The sequence below is a fragment of the Toxorhynchites rutilus genome, chromosome 2, assembly GCF_029784135.1.
Source record: "Toxorhynchites rutilus septentrionalis strain SRP chromosome 2, ASM2978413v1, whole genome shotgun sequence".
Classification (NCBI taxonomy): Eukaryota; Metazoa; Arthropoda; class Insecta; order Diptera; family Culicidae; genus Toxorhynchites; species Toxorhynchites rutilus.
Window position 1 is genome coordinate 156,607,031 of NC_073745.1, and position 25,534 is coordinate 156,632,564.

General features: G+C 42.0%; 3 protein-coding genes across 9 annotated transcripts; 2 read left to right on the plus strand and 1 right to left on the minus strand.

The window, feature by feature from the left end:
* The first annotated feature begins 266 nt into the window (after positions 1-266).
* Positions 267-15,364, plus strand: LOC129771586 (uncharacterized). Of its 7 annotated transcripts, none has more exons than XM_055775382.1 (10): positions 267-455; positions 1,132-1,332; positions 1,548-1,705; positions 1,787-1,969; positions 11,689-11,873; positions 11,933-12,259; positions 12,471-12,612; positions 12,689-13,065; positions 13,364-13,595; positions 13,671-15,364. In XM_055775382.1, the coding sequence occupies exons 2-10, from the start codon at positions 1,134-1,136 to the stop codon at positions 14,832-14,834; spliced, it is 2,967 nt and encodes a 988-aa protein (XP_055631357.1). In that variant the 5' UTR covers positions 267-455; positions 1,132-1,133; the 3' UTR covers positions 14,835-15,364. The 7 variants fall into 7 exon arrangements, with proteins under 7 accessions (XP_055631357.1, XP_055631353.1, XP_055631352.1 ...); XM_055775378.1 differs by having other exon boundaries at positions 268-455; positions 1,127-1,338; XM_055775377.1 differs by having other exon boundaries at positions 268-455; positions 1,132-1,338.
* LOC129771585 (uncharacterized) lies at positions 1,976-11,682 on the plus strand. Its single transcript, XM_055775376.1, has 2 exons — positions 1,976-8,139; positions 8,199-11,682. The coding sequence occupies exon 1, from the start codon at positions 2,504-2,506 to the stop codon at positions 7,445-7,447; it is 4,944 nt and encodes a 1,647-aa protein (XP_055631351.1). The 5' UTR covers positions 1,976-2,503; the 3' UTR covers positions 7,448-8,139; positions 8,199-11,682.
* Positions 13,089-16,449, minus strand: LOC129771589 (gamma-glutamylcyclotransferase-like). The gene is made up of 3 exons (XM_055775386.1): positions 16,243-16,449; positions 16,078-16,184; positions 13,089-16,017 (listed from the first exon to the last, which is right to left on the minus strand). Exons 1-3 carry the CDS (start codon positions 16,244-16,246, stop codon positions 15,586-15,588), a joined length of 543 nt encoding a protein of 180 aa, XP_055631361.1. The 5' UTR covers positions 16,247-16,449; the 3' UTR covers positions 13,089-15,585.
* Between the last annotated feature and the right edge of the window lie 9,085 nt (positions 16,450-25,534).

The window sequence follows — 25,534 nt, forward strand, 5'->3', positions numbered from 1 at the left end:
GCTTGAAGCGTGAAAGAGATAGACTGATCACGAGCTAGCTTCGGCACAAGCGTATTGTGTTTTGTTTACAAACAAAACACAGTAGACTTCCAAGATTGCTGAAGAGTGGTTTTAGCAAGTTGGCCCACCTTAGGATATACTTCTAGGCGCCTTGGTTTACACTACAAAAAGTATTGGGTTTCTTTTACCAAGGATTTTATTTTGGTGTATACCAATATGTTCCCACCTTTTATTAAACAACTTCTTGGAAGACATCACGCTCATTACAAAGCAAAGCAGCCAGTTTTTATCAATCAATCGCGTATTCACTCGGTTTGCATCAGACCGTTGTCATTTTCTCGCGGTTGATTTTCGTTTCTATCAACGTAAAGTTCGACTTTACTCGACAACTAAGTTATTGATGTGTTTGAAATAACAATTATATAGTTGGTAGAAACATCACTCTGTGGAAAACGGTAATGTTAAGTGTGTAATGAAAGCAATATTTAGATAACCTAACTTTGTATCGTCTCTTTCTCGCGGGTTTCTCCGTGTATGAGGTTAGCTTGTCCTACGCGGGAGAGGCATTCTGAAGGTGTAGCAGTGCAAGCATTCAGTGAAGAGTTGTGTAGGCGACGAAACAGTGTTGCTAGATTCCGTAATAGTAATCCATATAATTGAAAGGAAAACAGTGTATAGTTGACATGGGGAAAATGTTGGATGGATTATATTCGAAGGATTATGAAGCAATCACCTAACTCCATCTGCGTCAACCTCTAATTCATTTCTATAGGTTGAATGAAATTTGATTTGTCTGAAATGTCGATTAAATCATAGTACTGTTTCTGGCGTTCAATGAACAAATATTGCAACACTGTAAAGTATCTTATTCGTGGTAACGTGGGATGAATAGAGTGTAAACGGTACGGAGCGGGAATAAATAAACGTAAACATAAGAGTGACAGTTGCTTCAGGAAAAAAGTACCCCCTTATTTTGAATACTTTCATTGTGAATAAAAGGAATAAAAAGTGTGAAATGAATTTCTTCTGACTGAAAAACGTTCGTGGTGTTATCGAATATTTCATTCTCATATTTATTTGTGTTGGTATGTCGATTCAGCTTATCTAAAATATATCCTTGTGTTAGTGTAGGAATGGCTCAGCACCAAAAGTTGCATCGACGGGACCAACAGCAACCACTCGCAACCGGAGGAATAACTGGAACTATCACGACCGCATTTGTAGAAGGTGGCATTCAGCAAAGTAACAACGAAAAGCGCAAATATAGCCTGTTAGAGTGTGATAGTGATGAAGATGATTTCGCTGGATTCGATGAGGACGCCGCTCGCAGCGGTAATGGTAATCGATTTCATTACGCTCCTTTCTTTTGCCTTTAGTTAGCTATTTGTGCTTCCATTTTCAATTTCTGCTGCCGTGTCAGAATCCGAAAGTAGGAAACTGCAAAATGTCACTTTTCTGACAAATGAATGTTCATAATTATATAATTTTGTTATTTTTTCTGCATATCCCGCTAAAATCTGATACAAATGGCAAACAATAAAAATTAGGAATTTTGAATTCGAAAAAATCGTCAATCTTAATTTCCGCACTTGCGAAGTTGAAAACTGAAGAACCTGAACCCGATTATTCCTCGTCGACGGAAACAGCTTCGAAAGGCGTTCCTGCTTGTGGTGAGGATTCATTCACGGAATCATTAGAAAAACAGGTATATTTACTTATGTTATAAACGAGAAGCAAAAATTAAACATAGCAAACAAACGGCGTAATTTGCTCACATTTTGCCTAGGATGAAATGGAGTCGATCGTGAGTATGGGATCGACAGGAGCAGGAATATTTGAACCAAGTGGCAAGGGGACAGCGATGATGATAATGGCGACCGGACAATCCAAACGAAAAGTTGCTGTACCCGTAGTAGCCCAGGGTGATGCATACAAGCTGCCATTCAAATATGGCTGGAAAAGGGAATTGGTAAGTGTAAAAAATAAAACGTACATTTAACATCTTGATTTTTATTAAAAATAGGGCAGTTGAGAGCTAACTAATAGAAGTCAGTAATTTTGTAGAATTTGAAAATTTGTGGAGCATTCATTCTGATTGACCGCCTTCTGAACTTGTAGTAGCTTATTCGGGAAAAAGTGGGGACTAAAGTCGAGAATGAAGTATTGGATCTACTCGGCAATAGACCCAGACTAACATATGCTTCGGTAGTGTGGTGGCCTAAAAGTACACAAATATCAGCTCAGAAAAAACTGTCCAGCGCACCCTTGAAATCCTTAGATGCTCTTTTATTCTTACCCTTGCATCACTGTATAAAACTTAAAGCGGAAAAAGTTGCTCTTAAGCCGAAACGTGCAGAACATTTTCTGGAAGGAGATCCCACAGGTCATTTACATATCCTGAAGGATTTCAATTGAACACTATAGTAAGCATGAATTGAGACTGGATGGAAACAAAGACTAATTTCAGTGTTCCCTTCAAAATGATTAAATTTAATCGCAGTGAATGGTGTTAAAGGAGCTTCCTACGTTCCCAGGGAACCCGGAAGAATGGCCTTTATTTATAAGTTCGTTCACCAATTCCACTAATGCCTGTGGATTCACGAATGCGGAGAACCTGATGCGATTGCATCTATGTCTACGAGGACCCGCTTTAGACGCTGTACGAAGTAGGCTTTTGATTCCGGATTCTGTTCCGCAAGTAATATCCACACTGCAGACTTTATATGGGAGGCCGGAAATATTAGTGTATGCTCTGTTGACGAAGGTTCGCGAAGTTCCAGCACCAAAGCCCGATAAAATCGAGACGCTCATCGGATTCGGAATGGCGGTTCAGAATCTCTACGACCACCTTCATGTTAGTAATCAGGAGGCACATTTGAACAACCCTACGTTGCTTTATGAATTGGTGGAAAAGCTGCCGGCCAATCTTAAGTTGGACTGGGCAATGGTCAAACGTCAACAACCGGGAGCAGATCTTCGAACGTTCGCTGCGTACATGTCCACTATAGTATCTGCAGCTACGGAAGTTACTCTGATAGTGGACCAAAAGCCGAGTCAATCGAAGCACGATAGATCAAAGGAAAAGAATTTCTGTAACTCACATTCAGTGGAAGCTCACAGTCAACCCAAGCCCATGGGAAGTAGTCCTATGGGGAAGCAGTGCCTCGTGTGTCAAGATCCCTCGCACAAAGTAAAGGATTGTACTACATTTCAGAAGATGGATGTCGACAATCGATGGAAATTGGTACAGAAGTTATCGCTGTGTCGCAAGTGTTTATTTTCGCACGGCAAGCGCCCATGCAAATCTAAGGGACGTTGCGACGTAGAAGGTTGTGAGTACAGGCATCATCCGTTGTTGCATTCCACCGCGAAGAAGAACAGTCCAACAACGTCCAGCAACACTGCAGTGCAGAACCATCATCACTCCGGGCGAGGATCACTGTTTCGCATCATTCCCGTGACGCTGTACGGGCGAGAACGATCGATTACGACGTTCGCTTTTCTAGACGATGGATCGTCTATAACTCTGGTCGAAGATTCGTTAGTTGAATACCTAGGTATCGAAGGCAAAGTCGATAATCTGTGTCTAACTTGGACGGCTAATGTTACTCGCTCAGAGGAGCTGTCTAAACGGTTGGACATATCGGGTGTCGCACAGCAGAAGAAATTCACTATTGCTGAAGCACGAACGGTAAGGAACTTGGGATTACCCAAGCAGACCATGTGCTACGAGGAATTCGTGGAACTTTATCCACACCTCGCTGGGATACCGATCCAAGACTATGAGGATGCTGTTCCAAGAATTTTAATTGGAAATGATAATGCACATTTGAGTGTTACCTTGAAGATGCGTGAGAGGAAAATGGATGAGCCCATCGCCACCAAAACGCGACTGGGATGGTCAATCCATGGTCCAACGGCGACGGTGGAAAAGAAACGGTGCTTCAGTATGCACATGTGTCAGTGTGCCAGTAATGACGAAAGCTTGCACGAATTAGTGAAGCAGTATTTTTCGCTGGATAATATGGGGGTGTCTTTGAAACGAAACGTAGAGTCCGACGAAGATCAGCGAGCGAGGCGAATTTTGCAAAACACTACACAACGTGTTGGCTTTCGTTTTGAAATCGGCTTGCTGTGGAAGTACGATAACTTCGAATTTCCCGACAGCTATTTCATGGCTGTTCGAAGACTGGAATGTCTGGAGCGAAGGATGAAAGCGAATCCCGAACTCTGTGTTGGTGTGAATAAACAAATAGAAGAATATAAAAGAAAAGGATACATCGTGAAGGCAACTGAAGAAGACCTGATTACTGCGGATCCTCGAAAAGTTATGTATTTGCCATTAGGTGTGGTCATCAACCTCAAAAAGCCAGGCAAAATCCGCATTTTCTGTGATGCGGCCGCGAAAGTGGACGGAGTGAGTCTAAATACGATGCTAATTAAAGGACCTGACTTACTAGTACCCTTGAAGTCGGTTCTGACCGGTTTCCGTGAACGGAGAGTAGCGGTTTGCGCGGATGTGAAGGAAATGTTTCACCAAATGGTAATGAGACGGGCAGACAGACAAGCACAACGAATCTTGTTGAGGCAGAATCCGAACCAGGAACCACAGGTTTACTTCATGAATGTGGCCACCTTTGGTTCTGCAAGTTCACCGTGTTCTGCACAATTTGTTAAGAACCTTAACGCTAGCGAATATGCGGACAAATACCCGGACGCGTCGGATGCCATAATACGGAAGCATTATGTTGACGATTATTTGGACAGCATGGACAGCGAAGAGGAAGCGATTAGAAGGGCGAAAGAGGTAACATTCGTCCATTCGAGAGGCGGGTTTATAATTCGTGGGTGGATGTCAAACTCAGAGAAGGTGTTACAAAAGCTGGGTGAGTCCACGAGCGCTGAAGTTAAGGAGTTATCCAAGGAGATCGGAAACTTCTCAGAACGAGTGTTAGGAGTATTATGGATGCCACGAGTTGATGCCTTCACGTACTCTGCCAACTTCGTTACAGTGCCTGAGTGGCCTACCAAAAGGGAGCTGCTCAAGACGGTGATGAGTCTATATGACCCTCTAGGATTTCTATCGCACTTTACCGTTCACGGAAAAATCCTCCTACAGGATGTTTGGCGCAGTGATGTCGCATGGGACGATAAAATCCCATCTGAGCTCAAGCAGCGATGGGACCAATGGGTTGCTCTTTTCCCCTCTTTGGAAAAGGTGCGCGTGCCGCGTTGTTATTTTCCGGGGCAGTCGTCAACGAAATTAAAAAATATACAATTGCATATGTTCGTGGATGCCAGTATGGCCGCATTTGCTTGTGTTGCTTATCTGCGCACTGAAGTAGCTGGACAAATACAATGTGCTTTGGTAACCGGGAAGGCGAAGGTAGCTCCACTCAAGTTAATGTCTGTGCCCCGATTGGAGCTCCAAGCTGCGGTGCTAGGGGCGCGACTGGTCGAGAGCATCTGCTCCACTCACACTCTGCCTATCACGAAGAGATTCATTTGGACCGACTCGAAGACAGTGTTGGGATGGATTAACTCCGATCAACGAAGATATCGCCAATTCGTGGCTTTCCGCATTGGGGAGATCCTTGAGAAAACAAAAGCCAACGAATGGCATTGGGTTCCCTCGGATTCGAATGCCTCTGATGATGCGACCAAGTGGAAAAGGGGACCGAATTTGTGCCCGGAAGGTCGCTGGTTCGGAGGACCTGATTTTTTACATTTGAGTGAGGAGTATTGGCCATCAATCCCAGAAGAGAAATATGACACAACTGAGGAACAGCAGTCCAGTATGGTAATGCATCATTATATCATCGATTCGGTGTTTGACTGGGAGCGGTTTTCAAATTGGAACCGTTTGTCTAGAACCGTTGGGTTCGTGGTTCGATATCTCGGAAATTTGAGGGCAATAGCACGGCGACTTCCTACAACGAAGGGCCCGCTGAGTCAAGAAGAGTTGGCAAAAGCGGAGGCGTGGATATTTCATTCAACCCAAAAAGAGATCTTCGCAAAGGAAGTGACCATGTTGTCTACAGTTGATACTACAGGAAAAAGTGTGAGACTAAATAGTGACAGCAAGCTCTTCAAACTTTCTCCGTTTCTTGATAACAACGGCGTTTTGCGTGTGGAAACCAGGATAAGTTTAGCAGCATTTGCATCATATGACACAAGAAATCCTATCATTCTTCCTCGGTATCATCGTGTAACCAAGTTGATCATCTTGTGGTATCATCAGAAGCTTCTACACGGTAATATGGAAACCGTAATTAATGAGTTACGACAGCGATTCCATGTATCCAACCTACGCACCGTCGTTCGAGGCGCAGTGAAGGAATGTCTGCATTGTAGAGTGTCCAAGGCAGTTCCTTCGGTACCCAGAATGAGTTCTCTACCAGCGGCCAGGCTAGGGGCATTTTTTCGACCGTTTACATTTGTCGGTCTGGACTACTTTGGCCCAATGACGGTCCGCGTAGGACGTAGCAATGTGAAACGTTGGGTAGCGTTATTTACGTGTCTTTTGATCCGTGCTGTGCATCTAGAAGTCGTGCATTCATTGTCGACAGAATCATGTAAGATGGCTGTTCGGCGGTTTGTGGCACGGCGTGGATCTCCGTCAGAAATTTACAGCGATAACGCGACAAACTTTCTAGGTGCCAGCAACGAACTTCGGAACGAGATCAGGTCCATCAACGGGAACATAGCTGAAACTTTCACGAATTCCAACACAAAGTGGTTATTCATTCCCCCGGCCTCCCCACACATGGGAGGCGCTTGGAAGAGAATGGTGCGAAGCGTAAAAGTTGCATTTTACGCTATCTCCACTACTAAGCTTCCCACGGAGGAGGTGTTTGGTACTGTTTTAGTGGAGGCCGAGAGCATAGTCAACTCCAGACCTTTGACCTTTGTACCTTTGGATGAAGAAAATCAAGAAGCACTAACACCTAACCATTTTTTGCTTATGAACTCAAATGGAGTTGTGCAGCCTTCGAAAACGATAGACGATCCGGATGCTGTATGCCGTAGTGATTGGGACTACTGTCGACGCATGGTGGATTTATTTTGGCGACGATGGATACGCGAATATTTGCCCATAATATCCCGAAGGACTAAATGGTTTGGGGAGGTAAAACCGGTAAAGCAAGAAGATTTAGTAATCATCATTGACGATAGAAAGCGGAATGGATGGATGCGCGGACGAGTGCTGCAAGTACAGATGGACCAAGATGGACGTGTACGCCAAGCGTGGGTACAAACATCGACCGGAGTGTTGCGAAGACCGGTAGCGAAACTCGCGGTACTAGATCTTGGTTCTGGTAAAACTGGTCCTGGGAACGCTGACCAGTGTTACGTCCCGGGGAATGTTGCGACGGTTACGAGCACATACGTTAGACCCCTCGTTGCCCCCAACGATACCGTTGCTGGCGAGATAGATAGGATCTGATCGGCCATCATTCATAAACCAAATTGAACACAAGGTACACCAGTTTCCAGTTTCTATTATATTTATGCGCAATTGTTGAAGTTTATAGTTTCGTAACAATTTCTTGAAGTCGTAAGTGGCACTGAATTTAAAAATGAATTCGATTACATTATGCCTTACTGAATTGATAGGTTCTAGGAACATCTACGATTACACATTTGTTGGATAGGAGAAAAATTGGAGGTTAAACTAGATGTAAGTAATTGTGATTAATGATAGTTAAATATCGGCTGAATAAATGCTTTCAGCTTTTAGCATTTTCCATCTCGAACAAAGGTGGATTCGCTCAGGAGAAATCCGAAATTTACTCTTCCAACAGAATGGGAAGAAGTTGATCTTAAAACTCGTCCAGGATCACCCGTGTTTTATACCAATGGGTCTAAAATTGGCAAATCTACAGGAGCTGGAATTATTGGACCTGGAATCAACATGTCAATTCCAATGGGACAGTGACATACAGTTTTTCAAGCAGAAATACATGCTATTCTAACATGCACAAATATTTGTTTGTATAGAGCAGCGATACTCACTGGGGCGAACCATCAATCAATTTTCATTGGTTTTAGAGAATCAAGCATTCCTGTAGGGGGATGAAGCCACCACAGCATGTTAGAATATTGTAGTATTGAAAATACACGACATTGCTTTTTCAGGTTAGGTTACAATTTAGTCTCCGCTCTTGAAGTAAAAACCGCTCCGTTTCTTTTTTTAGAGTTCCCAAGTTTTGCGAAAAAAAATGAGACACGAACAATAGATTCTTTCATTGGTGCACGGACCATATCTCTGGAGGAATGTTCCTAGCAGCGAAAACAATCTTCATTGAAATGAAATATTTTATGGCATATTTGGTTGTCTGGGAAGTTTGTGATGCCATTGATGATAATTAAATCGAAATGCTGATCAAGAATAATCCTCAGTACACGACGCATAAAATAGCAGATTCATAATTAATATTTACATTTAAGATACCTGATGAACATTGATTACATAAAACACTACAAAGTATGGGTTCCACACTATTCGACCGAAAAAAATGGATGGGTTATATCTATGATATAACCGCAAAGTTGACGTGGGACTAGCTTAGCTTAGCAATCATTTGTTTGTATTGATTAAATTTTTGATTGAATGAAACAATTTCCGGATTCAATCGAATTCAATATATATTCTTTGTGAGTAAAGAGATTGAACAAATGCCATGTAAGGTCAATTCATGCATTGTGATAGATTATGTTCTTCGTTACAAATAAATTCAATGACAGTCCTTTTTCGTTTCATATGATGGCTAGGACAAAATATGTGAACGGAAGAATTATCAAACGATTATTTTATTTTACATTTCCATCTCAAGTTTGCATTTCTCAAGTGTACGTACTTCTCGAACCGCGAATTCGCTTGATTTGATGAACTTCAGGCACTCATTGCCAGAAAGTCAGTGAGCAGAAGATATGAAGGCATATCCTTCAATGCAATCTTGAATCCAAAGCGAACCAAAGCGTTGTGTTCGTACCCGTGTTTGTAATCCGTGTTAGGAAAACACTTTTCGGAGTGCAAAAAAAAACATGCGGGTGCAAAAGTACCCCCGGCTTGCATGAAGCAACAACTTCAACTTATACTTGTTATATTATAAAGCCTTTGAACTTGAAGGTTCAATCGCCTCTAATGTTTACAAGATTTTCCCAGGTTCCTAAGTTCAGAAGACCATTTTAAGGAAACATATTCTAGACTGCACAAAGGCAAGCGAGTTCGATTGTACTCGCAGTTTGAATTTATTTGCAATGCCAATTTCCCCACGCTCCATGGATTTGAAGTCTGTGTTAGGGAAACACATTTCAGACGGAACAAAAATACCCGCGATTTTCATGTATTTGCAATGTCGATTTCTCCAACACTGCTTGGTTTTGAAGTCTGTGTTAGGGAACACATTTTGGTGAGAACAAAAATCCCCACACTTTCATGTATTTGCATTGCCGATTTCCACAAGGCTGCTTGGTTATGATGGCTGTGTTGGGGAAACCGTAAATCGGGCCAATCAAAACGAGGCAGTTAGGGCGTTTAGATAACGCTTAACATTTTACAGTTTATCTAATGAAAAATAACATTTTATTAATTGCGATAGATGCGTAGAAATATTCCCTGTCAATTGATGCAAACATTTTTCCGATCCAGTAGGAAATATTCGAGTTATAAGCATTCGGAATCTTTCATGTTTTCCCGCATGTTCTGTGTTTAGGTTTTCATTTTACTCCCCATATACTCCGGTTAGACGTAGTCCCACGTCAAAACATTTAATTGATCACATCTCCACCAGCGATGGGCGATTAAAAGTTTAATCATTCACAACAACGTTGAGCGAAAAAAAAATCTTTGGGACAAGCGAAATGAACCACCATTAGTTATCCTCAAAGCCAATCTTAACCCGGAGGAAGGGCCAATGCTATCGATAAACGAGGCTTCCGACTTTCGGCGTAAAAAAAAGTGGTTCCATGGTGGTCTACAGACATAAGGTTGCAATTCGGGAGTCAAAATTTACAACCGCATCCCCCGCCATAGGTTGAAAATCCGAGGAGTGGGGGTTGACTGCAACCTGAGCTTCCATCACCATTTCGAGCTGTTCCACTCGGTTTAATCCTTTTGAAAATCATCTTTAAACTACACCGGAGTAATAACCAAAAAATCCGTTTACGGGTGGCCAAGGCCATCATCAAAAACCACTTCACTCCTAAAAGCTCTATCTGCGATTTACTACAATGCACTGCGAATTATTTCTGGCATGATACCATCAACACCAGCTGCCTCGTTATGCGCTGAAGAATAGGAACCTCCGTTTAACATCCTCATGACGCAACAATAGTCTCCTGGACTGGGAGCTTCCTCACCTAAAACAGCGGTAGTGAGGAGACGCACCTGACGTCCTCGCAAACGAAATTTTACCGCAGGTGACACACTTCATTCACCCACCTATAGCTAAACAGCTTTGGTTTGGGACCAATGACTAGAGGATAACGGTGGTCCGAGTGGAAAAAATAATCTAAAACAACTTCCGAGCTGGGGTGAGCTAAGTGGACACGAAGCAAATCTTTCTCGAACTTGTCTCAGGGGAATAAAACAAATACGAGATTCGATACATGGACGGATCCATTGGGATGCAAGGAGTTGGTTTCATGGTAAGCGTTAACAATTACTCTCCAAACTTTAAACTCGCCGACTTCCGCCAGACATTCTCGGCCGTAGCTGCCGTAACTTTTGCAGGCTGCCACTATCAACCAACCAAATCAATCCTGATAATTACCGACTAGGCCAGCGCCATCGATGGGGCCGACGCGGTCGGGCCTAGTCAACCATGGATACAAGTTATCAAGAGGTGTCTACTGCCGGATTCAGTCCTCATGTGGGTCCTAGAATATAGCGGCATAGCCTGCAATGAAATGGCCGATCATTTTGCCGGAATAGGTCACTTTGGACAGCTTCTGAAGAATGAAGTTAAACTGGATGACTTCAAATTATGGATTACGAACATTTTCAGAAATTTTTAGGCAGAAAAATGGTCCGCTGGCTGGCGATCTGTGCGTAGTCCGCAAGTCGATCGAACACATCGTTTGTGTTTGCCTGAAAAATTTAACGGAAGCAATAGGGTGGCAATCGATGTATGGGAAAAAATTCATCATCGAATTTCAAAAACCGACCATGTACATTTTGTTTATTGGCCCAAAAAAATGATCTGTGTAAAGTTTCAGCTCGATCGGACATGATTTAGGGGTGCCTCAAAGCGCTCAAAGTTTTTATTTTTTGATCCTCGAAAATCTTCCAAGCGGGAAAGGAAATTTGAAAAATCAATCAATCAATCTGTCTTTTCGACTTTTTGGGACTTAGCCTTGAGAGACAATGAAGGTATGGAAAAAATAATTATCGAATTTAAAGAACCGACCATGCACATTTGTTTATTGGTCCAAAAAAATGACCTGTGCAAAATTTCAGCTCAATCGGACATGATTTAGGGGTGTCTCAAAGCACTCAAAGTTTTGAACCACAGCACAACTCCTACAGGCTTCTACAGAAAAAGAAGAATATTCTGATTGATAATATGCTTTGTACAAGTACCATTTATTTCTCGTGTTAAAAACAGTACACTGATAAGGAGTTTGAGGTTTTTAATATGCAAATCAAATTCTATCTCTTATTAATAAGACTATAATTCGCAGGTATACCGCGCCAACATGGATGGTAACAGCAAAGACAAAGGTGAGGTATACTATATAACTCCGGCAGGTAAAAAGTTACGCACAAGGAATGATATTGTTATGGCTCTACATGATGGATTAACAATGGATAATTTCACTTTTATAAAAGATCCTGTTGGCGGCTCACCGGACGAAGAAATCATAAGGTTGGATTCAGTTTAGACTTATTAATAAAACTCTCTGCTCACTTTAGCATACTTTTAAGGAGCGCAAAGTCGTATGGAACCGCTCCGAGACGTTCGATCAGTTCAAACCTTCCCCCTGCAGTAGAATCGCCAGTTGAAAGTAACCTTGGAAAACGCATTCCGAAGCCCAAAATGCCAAAAGGAGCCAGTCCACCTCCGCCGGCATCGCTAGCGCGATCTGCGCTTGGTCAATCGCGAACACCGCCTTCTTCGCGATCAAACTCTCAAACGTCTCCAAAATCAGGCGCACTTACGACTTCCATACGTGGCTCTTCAGTTGGAGCTTCTGGGCCAAAAATCAGTGAAAACTCACCAATTGGAATGAAGAGTACAAAGCTGAAAAACAAGTGAGTATATATTTAGCAATTACCATAGAAAATTGTGGAATTCTTGCATAAACGTGTAGTTTGTGCTTTTCAATTTTACCATTCACCCTGCTCCTTAACACAAATCCTTTCTCGTTCATTTCTCTATAATCCGATACTTTCACTCCTTTTCACCTCGAAACGAACAATACATGTTTGGGATCTGCTGAATGATACAATCCAATACACTCAGAGTCGAAACTTGTACAATTCAATGTATACCAGCGATGGGTATGATTCCTCAGCTCCAGTGCATATCTTGTCTATGCATGTATCATCCAGAGTGTGTTGAAGCAACAACCGCCGAGATTTTGGCTCGCCGATTTACTTGCAAGGTGAGGAATATTCTCAATCCGTCCTCCTAGCGATCGAAATTTTTGGTGACTTTCTGTTTGTGTCTTGCTTTTTAAGATATGTCTGGATGAAAAACCAACCGTTCCAGATTTCGAGATTCTGCCGGCGATTGGTAAAGTGGCTGCCAATTCCACATCTCCAACAATGCCATTAGGTAACCAAGCTCTGAGCAATGGTAATGCTTCTGCACCACCAACTATCGATAAGCAAAAGAAGCCTACGCCACCACAAGAACCGCCTAAAGTTGGCCCCGGAACACCAAAAGTAGGAGGAAAAGTGGCTCCAACACAAGACGTAATAGTTGTGGGCAACCACCAATTTATAGTTGTTCCAAAAGGCAAAGTATCATCAACAAGGGCTAGAAAACAATCGAAGCATCAGTCTCAACAACATGAATCACAACAGGCGTCACAAACCTCAACACAATCTTCAGTGTAAGTATTCTGATTAAAACCAATTGAAAAAAAGGAATGTTTTCCTCGTTTATTAGTTTCTCTTCAGTTTCCGCCCACCATTGGACCGCGACAATCACAAAAAGTCCCGAACGCGTGATGTTTTTCTTTTAATTTCAGGGTTGCTCAAGACACACTCCCCGATCCACAGATCCCAAAACTGTTGTTCAAAAACGTATTTCCTCCCTATCCTTTTCATCTATCACAACATTTGCACGTAACACGTGAAATCTCTCGTTATTATCACTTATACATCTTGTATGCTCGATTTGTTTTTCAGACCGGATGAGACGAAAAAGCCTGCTGGCAGTGTGAAACCTATTATCGCTCAGAACAACAGTCGCAATTTCATTGCCGCAGACTTGGCGGCTATTCGAAATGATACCACGATGAAGGTATCATCACGAGCCGCGGGAGTGGAGCAAAACCGGATGTTCGCATCGAACTTTTTCTCCAATGTGTCGATTGGTTACGACGTGCTTCAACAAACTTTCCAGTACCTCAAAGTACAGGTAAGCAAGCGGTTCAAAGTTCAACTGCGCTTGTTTGCTTCGATTCCTTTCAGAACATTACTTTTCTTTCCTCAGGAGCTCTTACGCGCTAGCTGTGTATGTAGAATGTGGAACCAAGTGGCAAACCATCCCAGGTTCTGGAAAACAGTTCGCATGAAGAACTCGCACGTTAATGATTGGGCTGGACTTGCGGACACATTACGGAAAAATGGCACTAAACATCTAGATTTGAGAAAAATGCTGATTTCCGGAAATAGCGATCAGATGTGGCAAGATTTCACAGATAATATTTGTTCAGTGGAAAATCTCGAGAGAATTGATCTTTGTCGTTGCTCTTCTACAGTGGTCGGTAACTTAATGAAATCGAACCCAGGGCTGAAAGTAATCAATGCTTTGGCGATCAAAAACGATCCTCTGGATTTCTCTAATTTCGAGCACGGAAAAAGTTTACAAGAGCTAAGAATAAAATCTACAACAGCAGTCTCGCTGGAGAACGACCTTTCACAGCTCGCGTATATGAGCAGTTTGCGTCATCTCTCTTTAACGTCAATTCTAAAATTAGGCTCTACTTCAACCGAGGCTCTAGGAAACCTTGTGAACCTAGAATCTCTCGAGTTAGGGGAATGCACAGAATTAGGTAAAAATTTCGCAAATATTCTCCTCAATTTTACTAAACTGCAGCGATTACGGTTGGAAAAAGGACAGGAAAATTTCAACATGTTTGCGGTACTCGATAGCGTTGCAAAACTACCAGTCCTCAGTCAGTTGGAGTTGATAAACTGTGACGTAAAAGTTGGTTTCGATAAACACATAGACCAATGTAGTAATATCCGGAAGTTATTACTTATTCCAACATATGTGTCACAATCTGCAGCAACGAATCATATGGTGCTTAGTGGTGTAGCAAGGCTTCGGGAAACTCTTGACACTTTCCTTTGGACGGTGACCATGGAATTATTGCGTGTGACCGAACTCTACATCGACCAGTGTGATACGAAGAATCGCGACGAGAAAAAGAGTCCTGGTGAAAGTATACCGATACTGAAACCCGTACCAGGAGTGGACGAAATTCCGTTAGCGACTAGTGCAAATCCTTCGGATACACCGGCCCAGGTTGAAATTGTTCCAATTACTATGGTCAACAATATTCTCGATCGATCTTTACCGAACACTAAACTGAAGATTCTAAAGATTCCATTTGCAAGCACTTGGAAACAAGGCATGATTGAACTACCTTGACTTCAGTGATCTCGACAAAAATAATAAATATAATGCCGAAATTAAATTTCGTATCGTTTTAAATGCTATAATTTAGGTCAGCTATTCACTACAATGAAATGTGAAAGACAATTGATCATAAGGGATAGAATATTCTCATAACATGAAAATGGGAAGTGTACAGAAAATAATATTGTATTTACGATTTTTCCACTAAGAAACTCAGTTTAGCAATCTGTTAAGCCAATTAGTATCGTTATGCTTTAGAAGGCAGCTCCAATGCAAACATTTATTGGACGTTGTTTATTATTTTTCGTAATATTGTTAATATTTACAAGAGACACGCTTTTAACTTTGAACTAATTTTACGCCATACATCATCAACAAACTTGTAATCTGAATATATCGTTTATTTCATATCAAAATTTGATTTGGCGCTGTATAAAGTTTCCCGTAGTATCTATTCCATTTCCATCACGCGCAAATATTTTACGTGGTAGTCAGTAATTATCATACAATATACGGTTAAGAATGTAATGAGAGTATTTAGAGATTGGGAATGTTAGCTCCATTCGTCCGAAATTCCATAGTTCACTCGACAATAGATTAAAAACGTGGGGAGTCCGTTGTATAAAAAATATATAAAAATATTGTTTGTTCAAACTTAGTACAAAGCGAATTCTTTTATTGCGGAAGGAATCAATAATATGAATACTAAATTCATTGAGAAATTGTCTGTGCTATTTTCATTTGTTTAATTTTATAAATTTTACTAATCTTGCACTGCTAAATCTATTTCGAATTTTGGGTCCCCGGTATGTCCGTTGTGTTTAATTGTACTTAGAAAATCTGTATAATCAACCGGTAAACCAGTTTCCTTTGCTCCACGCAGAATAACATCCAAGTAGGTTTTTGAAGGCTGCCGTTCGAATGGTCGATCTGGTTCGGTAAAATCGGCTTTCGGTGGATTTTTTACCAATTGATATACTCGGCATTCCAAGGTTCCCCCTTCGCTGGTATAGACGGGCAGCGTCAATGGTTTGTAAACCTGATTGTGGACTCCTTCCTGTCTATCCAAACCTGTCAAATTGATAGATTCTATCTCCCAGATGGCTCCCCATACTTTGTATCCTTCATTTTCCACAATCGTCGCTGGGGCTCCTCGCCATCGAGCAGCGAAATGAAAAAAGTCTAAACTGTAGTTCTAACGAAACAACACAACTTGTGATTACAAAATCAAGCACGACGAACTTGGTTCTCTCACCTCAATATACCCGAATCCTTTTCTAACTGCAGTAGGGCTCTCCATATGAATTCGTTTTGATAAAAGATTGCTCCCAAAAGCAAAATAGTTGAATGATTTCGTTGAAGCTTAAAATGAACGAATGTTTTTTTTTGAAATTCTTTTCACACATTACCATATACCTACCCATTTTTTGAAGGTAAAATTCCTACGAGATTCTAGTAAATATATTTGAATTTAACTACTTGGTTCATAGAATACTATGAACGAAAACGCTAGAAAAAAACAGATAGTACGATAAAGTAAGATGAATCTTTAAAACTTATAATAAATGATGGGGGTAAACAAAACTTCATATCAAATCTGCTATATAATCGTGATAACGCACAAGTGATCGAAATATAGGTAGTGAAGGTTGTGGAGTTTGCGAGCGTCGTGTGCGTGATAGCTGAGTTTCCATACTACTTTGCAAATTGTGACGTCATACCGTCATTTCAAACTGTTTTCTGTTATTTATTGACGAAAATTAGAAGTACATCCATTTTCCAACGGTCTCCCAACATAGTGGTGTGGCATATTTTTTATACACCAATGCCACTGGGAGACAAATCGTAGCTAAGCATAACAAAAAATCATGCGGAGAAAGTACGGAAATTGGCAAAAAAATTACCTTTCCTGCAGCAAACTTCCGGCCATTATACAGCTGTTCGGACTTAGTTCGAAATTCCTTGAATCGGTCTTGTTTATGACAGATCAAAGCTGGAATTTATTGCATTTAGTTTAGTAACAATTTGTTTTCAAAATTTATAATAAAACTTACAATTATAGTTTCGTTCTAAAGTTTCTTGCAGACGCCGCTCAAATAACGACGGATTATTTTTCAAACCTAATTTGAGTTTAGTTTTGATTTAATTATATGAGTTTGGATGAATATAATAATATTTAAATTACTCACTATCAGCTTTTTAATAATCGAATTGAACTCTCGATTCTCCTGCTGCTATTCAATTTTCTATTGCTGTAATTTAAGTTTGATTTTGAAGAAGTAGGCCTTGAGAAGCTGTCAAGCGCTCGTGGAGAAAATTTTCATGGCATTCCCAAACTAAGCTCTCAAGTTGTACAGACGTATTTCAAATAAACTTTAATTGTTAACCGTTATAAAACTACGACTTTGTCTCACTGCCAATCTGCCTAGTCCTTCAATTTCAATAGGTTATGGGCCCAGCAAAGGAAGGAATCCCGCAGTTGACCGGACCAAACTATGAAAATTGGTGTTTCCGGGTCAAGCTATACATGGACGCAGTTGAAGTATCTTCTGTGCTGACGGGACCAGTTCCGGCTGAAGGCGCTGAGGGTCGTGCGAAGTGGGAGCTAACGAACAAGAAGGCCAAATCTGTTCTTGTGGGATTTATTGCGGATGATGTTCTTGAAGTTGTCCGGGAAAAGGAAACAGCGGCTGAAATGTGGAAGGCTCTTGAAGAAACTTTCGCGAAACGGTCGGTATCAAGCCAGACGTTGCTCAGGAAGCAGTTGGCGCGGCTGCGTAAGAAGGAAGGATCGTCCATGCGAGCTCATTTCACTGTTTTCGATGACCTTGTCAGGTAACTCAAGTCCGCTGGAGCCAAAATGGAAGAAGGTGATTTGGTGGCGCAATTATTTTTAACTCTACCCGATAGTTACGACCTTCTGGTGACGGCACTCGAGTATCTGGCGGAGAAGGACCTGAAGCTGGAGACAGTCAAGCAGCGGCTGCTGGCTGAAGAGAGCAAACGGGCAGATCGTCTGGATGACTCGAGTGAAGATAATGGTGCGGCGTTTGTCGGCGGTAGGAAAAAAGAAGAAGTTTTCTGGTAAGTGTCACCGCTGCGGAAAGCCCGGACACATGAAAAAGGATTGTCGTTCAAAGAAACCGGAAGGCAGCGCAAATGCTGCGGTCGATAGTAAGGCAGTTGCATTCATGGCAAACGGTGACCAGAGAAAGTCTGAAGCCAGGAAGATTCACTTCTGCGTGGATTCGTGATGTAGCGATCATCTCGTGAACGATACAAGTCATCTGTAGTCCGTGCGAAAATTGAAAGATCCGTTCATCATCGATGTGGCTAAAAACGACGTGACACTGGTTGGGAAGTTTGCTGGAGAAATTAAAGGTATGTCCAACAAAGGGATTGAATTTCATATACAGAACGTTGTACTGTTGCCGGATCTACGAGAAAACCTGCTCTCGGTCAAGAAGCTCTTGCAGGCTGAAATCGATGTTCTTTTCACTGGTCGTGGAGGTCAAGATCGTGCGGAGTTCAAGAAGGACGGAGAACTGATAGGTGTGGCATATCTTCGTGGAAACTTGTACCAACTGGAATTGGATGTTAGTTCTACGGGAAAAGCTAATATCACTGTGGCCGAAACAAGTAAGTTGTGGCATCGTCGTATGGGTCATGCAAGTCAGCAAGCATTGAACAATCTGGCGAAGCACGAAATGACTACGGGTTTTGTGAAGAAAGTTGAGTCGATTGGTTTTTGCGATACGTGCGTAATGGCGAAGCAGTGTCGAGAACCGTTCGATGGTGTACGAGAACGTGCCACACGTCCGCTAGAGAGGGTTCATTCGGATGTGTGTGGCCCCATTGATCCGCCGACGTGGGATGAATCAAATTACTTCGTGTCGTTCATTGACGACTGGCCGCATTTTGCTCTATACAATCAAGCGAAAGTCGGATGTATTCCGGTGTTTCAAAGAGTTTGAAGCTATGGCTACTACTCAATGGCAGATAAGGATTTGCAAGTTAACCGTGGATCAAGGCTGTGAATTCTTTTTGAATGAACAATTGATATACTACAAGAAGCGAGGCATTCAAGTTCAACCAACGGTAGCTTATTCTCCTCAGCAAAACGGGGTAGCTGAACGTTTCAACCGCACCCTGGTTGAAAAGGTAAGATCAATGTTAATTGATTCAAAAGTTCCTAAGAACATGTGGTCGGAAGCGGCTTTGACGGCGACGTACCTCTTGAACCGTTGTCCCACGGTGGCGTTGGATGGAAACGAAACTCCTGCTGAGAGATGGATGACTGTGAAACCGGACCTTAACAAGATCAGAATTTTCGGGTGCAAGGCCATGGCGTGGATCCCAAACCAACAGAGGAAGAAGTTGGATTCCAAAAGCCGCGAGACGATAATGGTTGGCTACGCTCCGAATGGATATCGGCTATGGGACAGAGTAACAAGAAAAATAGTGATTGCAAGAGACGTGAAGTTCAATGAGGAATGCTTCCCGTATGCAGACCAATTCGATGAAGCATCTGAGGTTTCCTTGGTGATCCCCACATTGTACGAACCAGAGGGGGACGTTTTGAAGAACTCTGTTCAAGAACTAGATGCAGTTCCTGATTCCGGGACTGATGAAGAAGACGAGTTCGAGGATTTGGAAGAAGGAGAAGTAAAAGTAAACCCTGGGGCGCTCCCTTCGCAACAAAGAAGTGACGACTGTCCGGAGTCAACCACGAGGCATAGCGAACGGGAGCGCAGGCTCCCAGGTAAGTTGCTTGACTTTCTAACTGGATTTAGAGCAACCTCTGCTGCTGGAAATTTTAATTCTACAGATCCACCATCATCCTACGCGGAGATCGAAGGGCGTGATGATCAGGACCAATGGTTGGCGGCTGTCCGTGATGAGCTAAAATCCATGGAAAGCAACCACGTGTGGCGCCTGGTGAAACGTCCAGCAAAAGTGAAACCATTACAACCGAAGTGGGTATTCTGCGTTAATGAAGATGCTGCTGGAAATACTGTGAGACATAAGGCTAGGTTGGTCGTGAAAGGGTTTCTCCAGAAACCTGGCCTCGATTATCACGAAACGTATGCACCAGTAGCTAAGCTGACGACGATTCGAGTAGCCTTAGCTGTTGTGTTGCAGAGAGGACTGTTCATACACCAGATGGATGTGAAGACAGCTTTCTTGCATGGTGAGCTTCAAGTGAAAATTTTCATGGCCATACCCGATGGTGTTGAAGCGGAACCTGATATAGTTTGCCTGCTGCAGAAGTCATTATATGGTCTCAAGCAGGCTCCAAAGTGCTGGAATGAAAAACTAAATGAAGTATTGTTGAAGCTTGGATTCAAGAGATTACAGCATGATTATTGCTTATACACCCGGATCGACGAGAGGGGGAACGATGATGTCTACCTAGTCATATACGTCGATGACCTGCTGATCATGGGATTAAGGATCAAGACTGTTGAAGAAGTGAAAAAGAAGTTGTCTCAGTTCTTCAAAATGACGGATTGTGGTGAGATGCAACACTTCCTTGGCATGAAAATTGCGTACGATCGGACACCAGGAAAGATGCAGTTTTCGCAAGGAGCTAGCATTGAAAAAGTGCTGAAGAAATTTGGTATGAATGATTGCAGCCCAACAAGAACACCCATGGAGAAAGGATTACAGCGGACTTGCAGTAATACAGGAACCGTTGATGAACCGTACCGAGAAGTTCTAGGCAGCTTAATGTACGTTATGATGTCCACTCGGCCGGACATTTGTTTCCCAGTTGGATACCTTGGACGATTTCAGCAAGAACCGGAACAACTACACTGGACAGCCCTAAAACGAGTGGTACGTTACATGAAAGGTACGAAGGACATGTTTCTGGAGTTCTCTCGTGGCAAGGACGTGGAGCCATTAGTTGCATTCACTGACTCGGACTGGGCGACGGATACTGTGGATAGGAAATCGGTAAGCGGATTCTTATTCCAAGTTTATGGCAACACGGTCTCATGGTCAAGCAAGAAGCAAACAACCGTGGCTACCTCCTCCAGCGAAGCCGAATACGTTGCGTTGAGTGCTGGTTGGGCGACCTTGGTATAAAGATTACGAAACCGATACCTATATACGAAGACAACCGTGGCTGCATTGGGATGGCTCAGAACCTGGAGTGCAAACGAGCAAAGCACATCGATATCAAACACCATTTCATTCGGGATCACATTGCAGCAGGACGTATACGAGTAGAACATGTTCGGACTGAACATCAGTTGGCGGACATTTTTACCAAGATGTTGGACGTTGGAAGATTCGAGGATCTCCGGCGGATTTTAGGACTCCACAATCGAGAGGGGGTGAAGAAGTAGGCCTTGAGAAGCTGTCAAGCGCTCGTGGAGAAAATTTTCATGGCATTCCCAAACTAGCTCTCAAGTTGTACAGACGTATTTCAAATAAACTTTAATTGTTAACCGTTATAGAACTACGACTTTGTCTCACTGCCAATCTGCCTAGTCCTTCAATTTCAATAGATTTATACATTGAATAGTGTAATAAATTTTATAATGATTACTTACAGCGATTTCAAATAATTACTACTTAATAAAAAAAATCTCTATCTAATTTACTTCCAACTTCTTTTGACTTTGATTTCGAATACCTATTCTTTCTCTACTCCAACTTTTCTTTTGTTTTTCAAATTCCATTTGTTTATTTTCCTCCTTTTGTTTTGTTTACACCGCAGAACATATAGCTCCCGAAGTTGTCTGCGATCACTTAGTAAACATACCTAATTTTCAACGGCGGAATTTTTCCGCTCAGTGCAGTGTTCCCAACACAGCTTCCATGCGAATCAGTCACGCCTCTAATGTTTGTTTTGGTTTGCTTCTCAAAACATGCACGGTGTTGCACAGCGAGCATTCAAGAGCTTTTCTCAAGACTAAAAGCTAACTTTAAAAAGTTCAAATGGCCTTTTCAAATGCAATAAAAGGCTTTTTAAGGCAATAAGTTGATTGTGATTTTCTAATCGCGTATGAGAGTTCATATATTATATAAAATGCATTCAAAATGCATGTACATGTAGCAACCGTTACTGAACAGGATATGCGAGTGCCAACGAAAGTATGGCTGAGGAGGTTTAATAAATACTTTGTCGCTAATGGACCCTGTGGGGTACAAGGGCATCCTCCACGGTATGTTTGCCTTACTGTGCAACCGTAGGACACAATGGACCGTTATTCCAATAGCAAATCGTGGAATGCAAATGATGGAAATCGTACAAAACAGAACCCGCAGACAAGCCGTAGGAATGAGAGAAAACAACGTCAACCATTCTACACTGAGAGGAATAATTAGTATATATTACAAATTCTTTAGTAATTAATACCAATTCGTTAGTCATTTTCTGCCGTACTAATAATTCGTATATTTTACGCGAGTAAATTAGTAAATACAAGTGTCAAAACATGTACCACAATATCGCGCCAACTTCGATCCTTCTTTCGGGATTTCGTGCCAACGCCCAATTTATTGATATCGGGTTGCATTCGTTTATTATACAATACAATAATGACGATATAGAGGTTATATTTTGTTCATTTATTTCCATCGAATAAAATTCCAACATAAAAAACTGAACACTTTAGCACTTGTGTGGGCACAAGTTTACGCTTGCACAACTTGCAAACGGGTATACTTCCACGCTCGGAGCATTTTGCTGCTGGATGATTGGCATGTTGGTAATGGATATCTGCGTTCGTATTTTGTTGCCGGTGCCGTCTAGATAGATTATTCAGCACAACAATTAGTATATATTCGGTGTGGCCCTTCATTTCCTTTCGGCGAAAATAGTTTCGCGACCGAGAAGAAATATAAATGTATGATTATATTTTATTTAAAACAAACTGCTTACCTCCGAATTGTATTACTTTCATGAGGGAAATGGCGACTGAAAGCTTTGCTCTACACAGTTGCTCAGATATGACAACACTCTAACTAACGCTATCAAGTAAAATGTACTAATCTCTCGTAAGAATGTATATTACATCTGACATTTGCTTTACGAAATTTTGGTAAAATGTACTAATAATGTGTGCATTCTACAAATGTATCGACTACTAAAGATTTGGTAGCTCCAGTTACGAAAGGTTTCTTCTAGTGTAGTCGAAAAATTGAAGGCAAGATGCCTCTTCAGCTACTGTCACAACCTCAGGTAAATTTAAGCCCGCAGGGTATGACGCAGTGGAGGTAAATCGTCTCAATAAATGAACCATGCGTTCTGATTGAACCGTTAAGGCACATCAGCTTCTCCCAACACGTCAGGTAGCACTGAGTCCACTGGATAAGATACAGCCAAGACATAGAATCTCAAATACTCAATTGAACTGCTTTAAGCATCCCCCAGGTGGTATTAAGCCCACTAGACACAAAACAATGGAAGTACATCCTCTCATTATTTGAAACCGTTGACAATGGTCAAGGCTGGTTTCAAAAGGTCAGTGTTGTTATCTACCCAGGCACTAGTAGAACCTCTAGTTGTCTTACAGTGACTAGATAGGAACATTTTTATACCTTCAGCCCAGGGCGAACCATTGAACATAGATCTGCGGCCCAGCTTGGCCAGAAATGTGTTAAGAGGAATTATTCGATTGCACTTTTAGTCGGGCCATAAAATTTTTGCAATTATTGTGTGTCAGTTGTTAGCATGAAAACATGCAGGAAGTACCCAGCAAACATTAATTCGCATAGCTTTTGCACATGCTAGGTCGCATGTTAATTCGTATCAAATTATAATCGTATGAAATATCAATCAAAGAATACATCAATCCATGCGACAAAAAATCCATGGAATCCCAGATCACCTACGCTCCGATTCTATTCCGCCGATATTTTCGGCAGAATATGGGAAAGTTAGATCTGATAAAATGTTCTTTACTGACGGTTCATTCATAAACGGGTCCACTAGCTTCGGCATCTTCAATGAAAATTCCAGTGCCTCTTTCAAACTCAAAGATCCTTGTTCCGTGTATGTCGCTGAACTGGGTGCGATATATTACGCATTAGGGATCATTGAAACATTGCCCATCGACCACTATTTTATTTTTTCAGACAGTCTCAGCTCAATAGAGGCAATCCGCTCAATGAAAGTTGATAAACGCTCATCTTATTTCCTAACAAGAATAAGACAAGTATTGAGTGTTTTGGTCGAAAAATCATTCAAGATTACCTTAGCATGGGTTCCCTCTCATTGCTCGATTCCGGGGAATGAGAAAGCGGACTCGCTAGCTAAGGTGGGCGCTTTAGAAGGCACACTTTTTGAAAGGCAAATTGCTTATAATGAATTTTTCCACATTCCTCGTCAGTATACGCTCGTAAGTTGGCAGCGCATGTGGAGTGGTGATGAGTTCGGTCGTTGGTTACACACGATTATCCCTAAGGTCTCGACGAGTGCATGGTTTAAGGGATTGAATGTAGGTCGTGATTTCATTCGCGTGATATCTCGGCTTATGTCCAATCACTACAACCTAAACGCGCATCTCTATCGCATTGGGCTCGCAGCAAACAATCTTTGTGATTGTGGCGATGGCTACCACGACATCGAGCATGTTGTCTGGTCGTGTATCCGGTTCCATGCTGCTCGCTCTCAGCTCTCTAGAGCACTGAGAGCACAAGGCAGACAATCGGATATCCCCGTCCGGGATATCTTAGGTAGCCGTGATCCTGATCTTCTGCTTCATCTATACCTGTTCCTCAGAAACGCCGATGTCAACGTTTAATGATGTTTCCTTCGTTGTGTCCCCGTTTCATATCCCTCCTATCCGATCGATAAACTTTTACTTAGTCGCGGCAATACATACACATACTCTTTACAGATGCACGGGCCGAAGGTTGTGCAGTCCACTGATCATTCAACAAGAGCCAAAGGTTGTACCGCTCATGACAACTCTACACGAGCTGATGATTGGGCCGGCTAGTGACCATTCTATCCTGGATTCCTCGAGTCGAGAAAGACGCACCACGCTAGATATGGGGTACAGACTAGGGGGGCGTTGCTGATTAATGGTCAGCTGCATCCCAATAGGAAGTATCCCGTGTCGGGCACACGTACAGATCATCGAAGACTGCAACATACCAATTATGAGAACACTTGTAATACTAACCTCGAGCCAACCGCGAGTAATCGGTTACATATTACTAACATAATTGAGAGCAAACATTGTCGAAATATTGAACTCCCGGCCCCGTTAGGCTGACGCCATATGAGTCTTAATAAAATATATATTTTGGATAAAAAAAAAAATACATCATGTGTATCCGGAATCGTACAAAATGCGAAAAACACGATTTTCCTTATCATTGATGAATTAAGTCTTATATCGGTGTAACGATCATCCTAGTATCGCGATATGCAGTATTATATACACACATTCTATTCATTTCACATAGCTTGTCGGGTCAAATCGGATATCAATGTAAAAAGCATCGTATATCATTATATACGGCTTTCTCTGCATATGATGATGATGATGTTGGATTAAAGAGGCTTTAAACTTTTCAGTTCATTCGCCTCTAAGCTCTGCATAAAAAATATGGCATATACGCATATCGCCTCCACTTTTGCGTGTATATGTCAGTTAAATGCATCATACATCATCTAAATGTGTCTTGAATGTATGTATATTACTTCCAATTGAGGGACTTAGAGGGAAAGCGATATAAGTGATTTGATC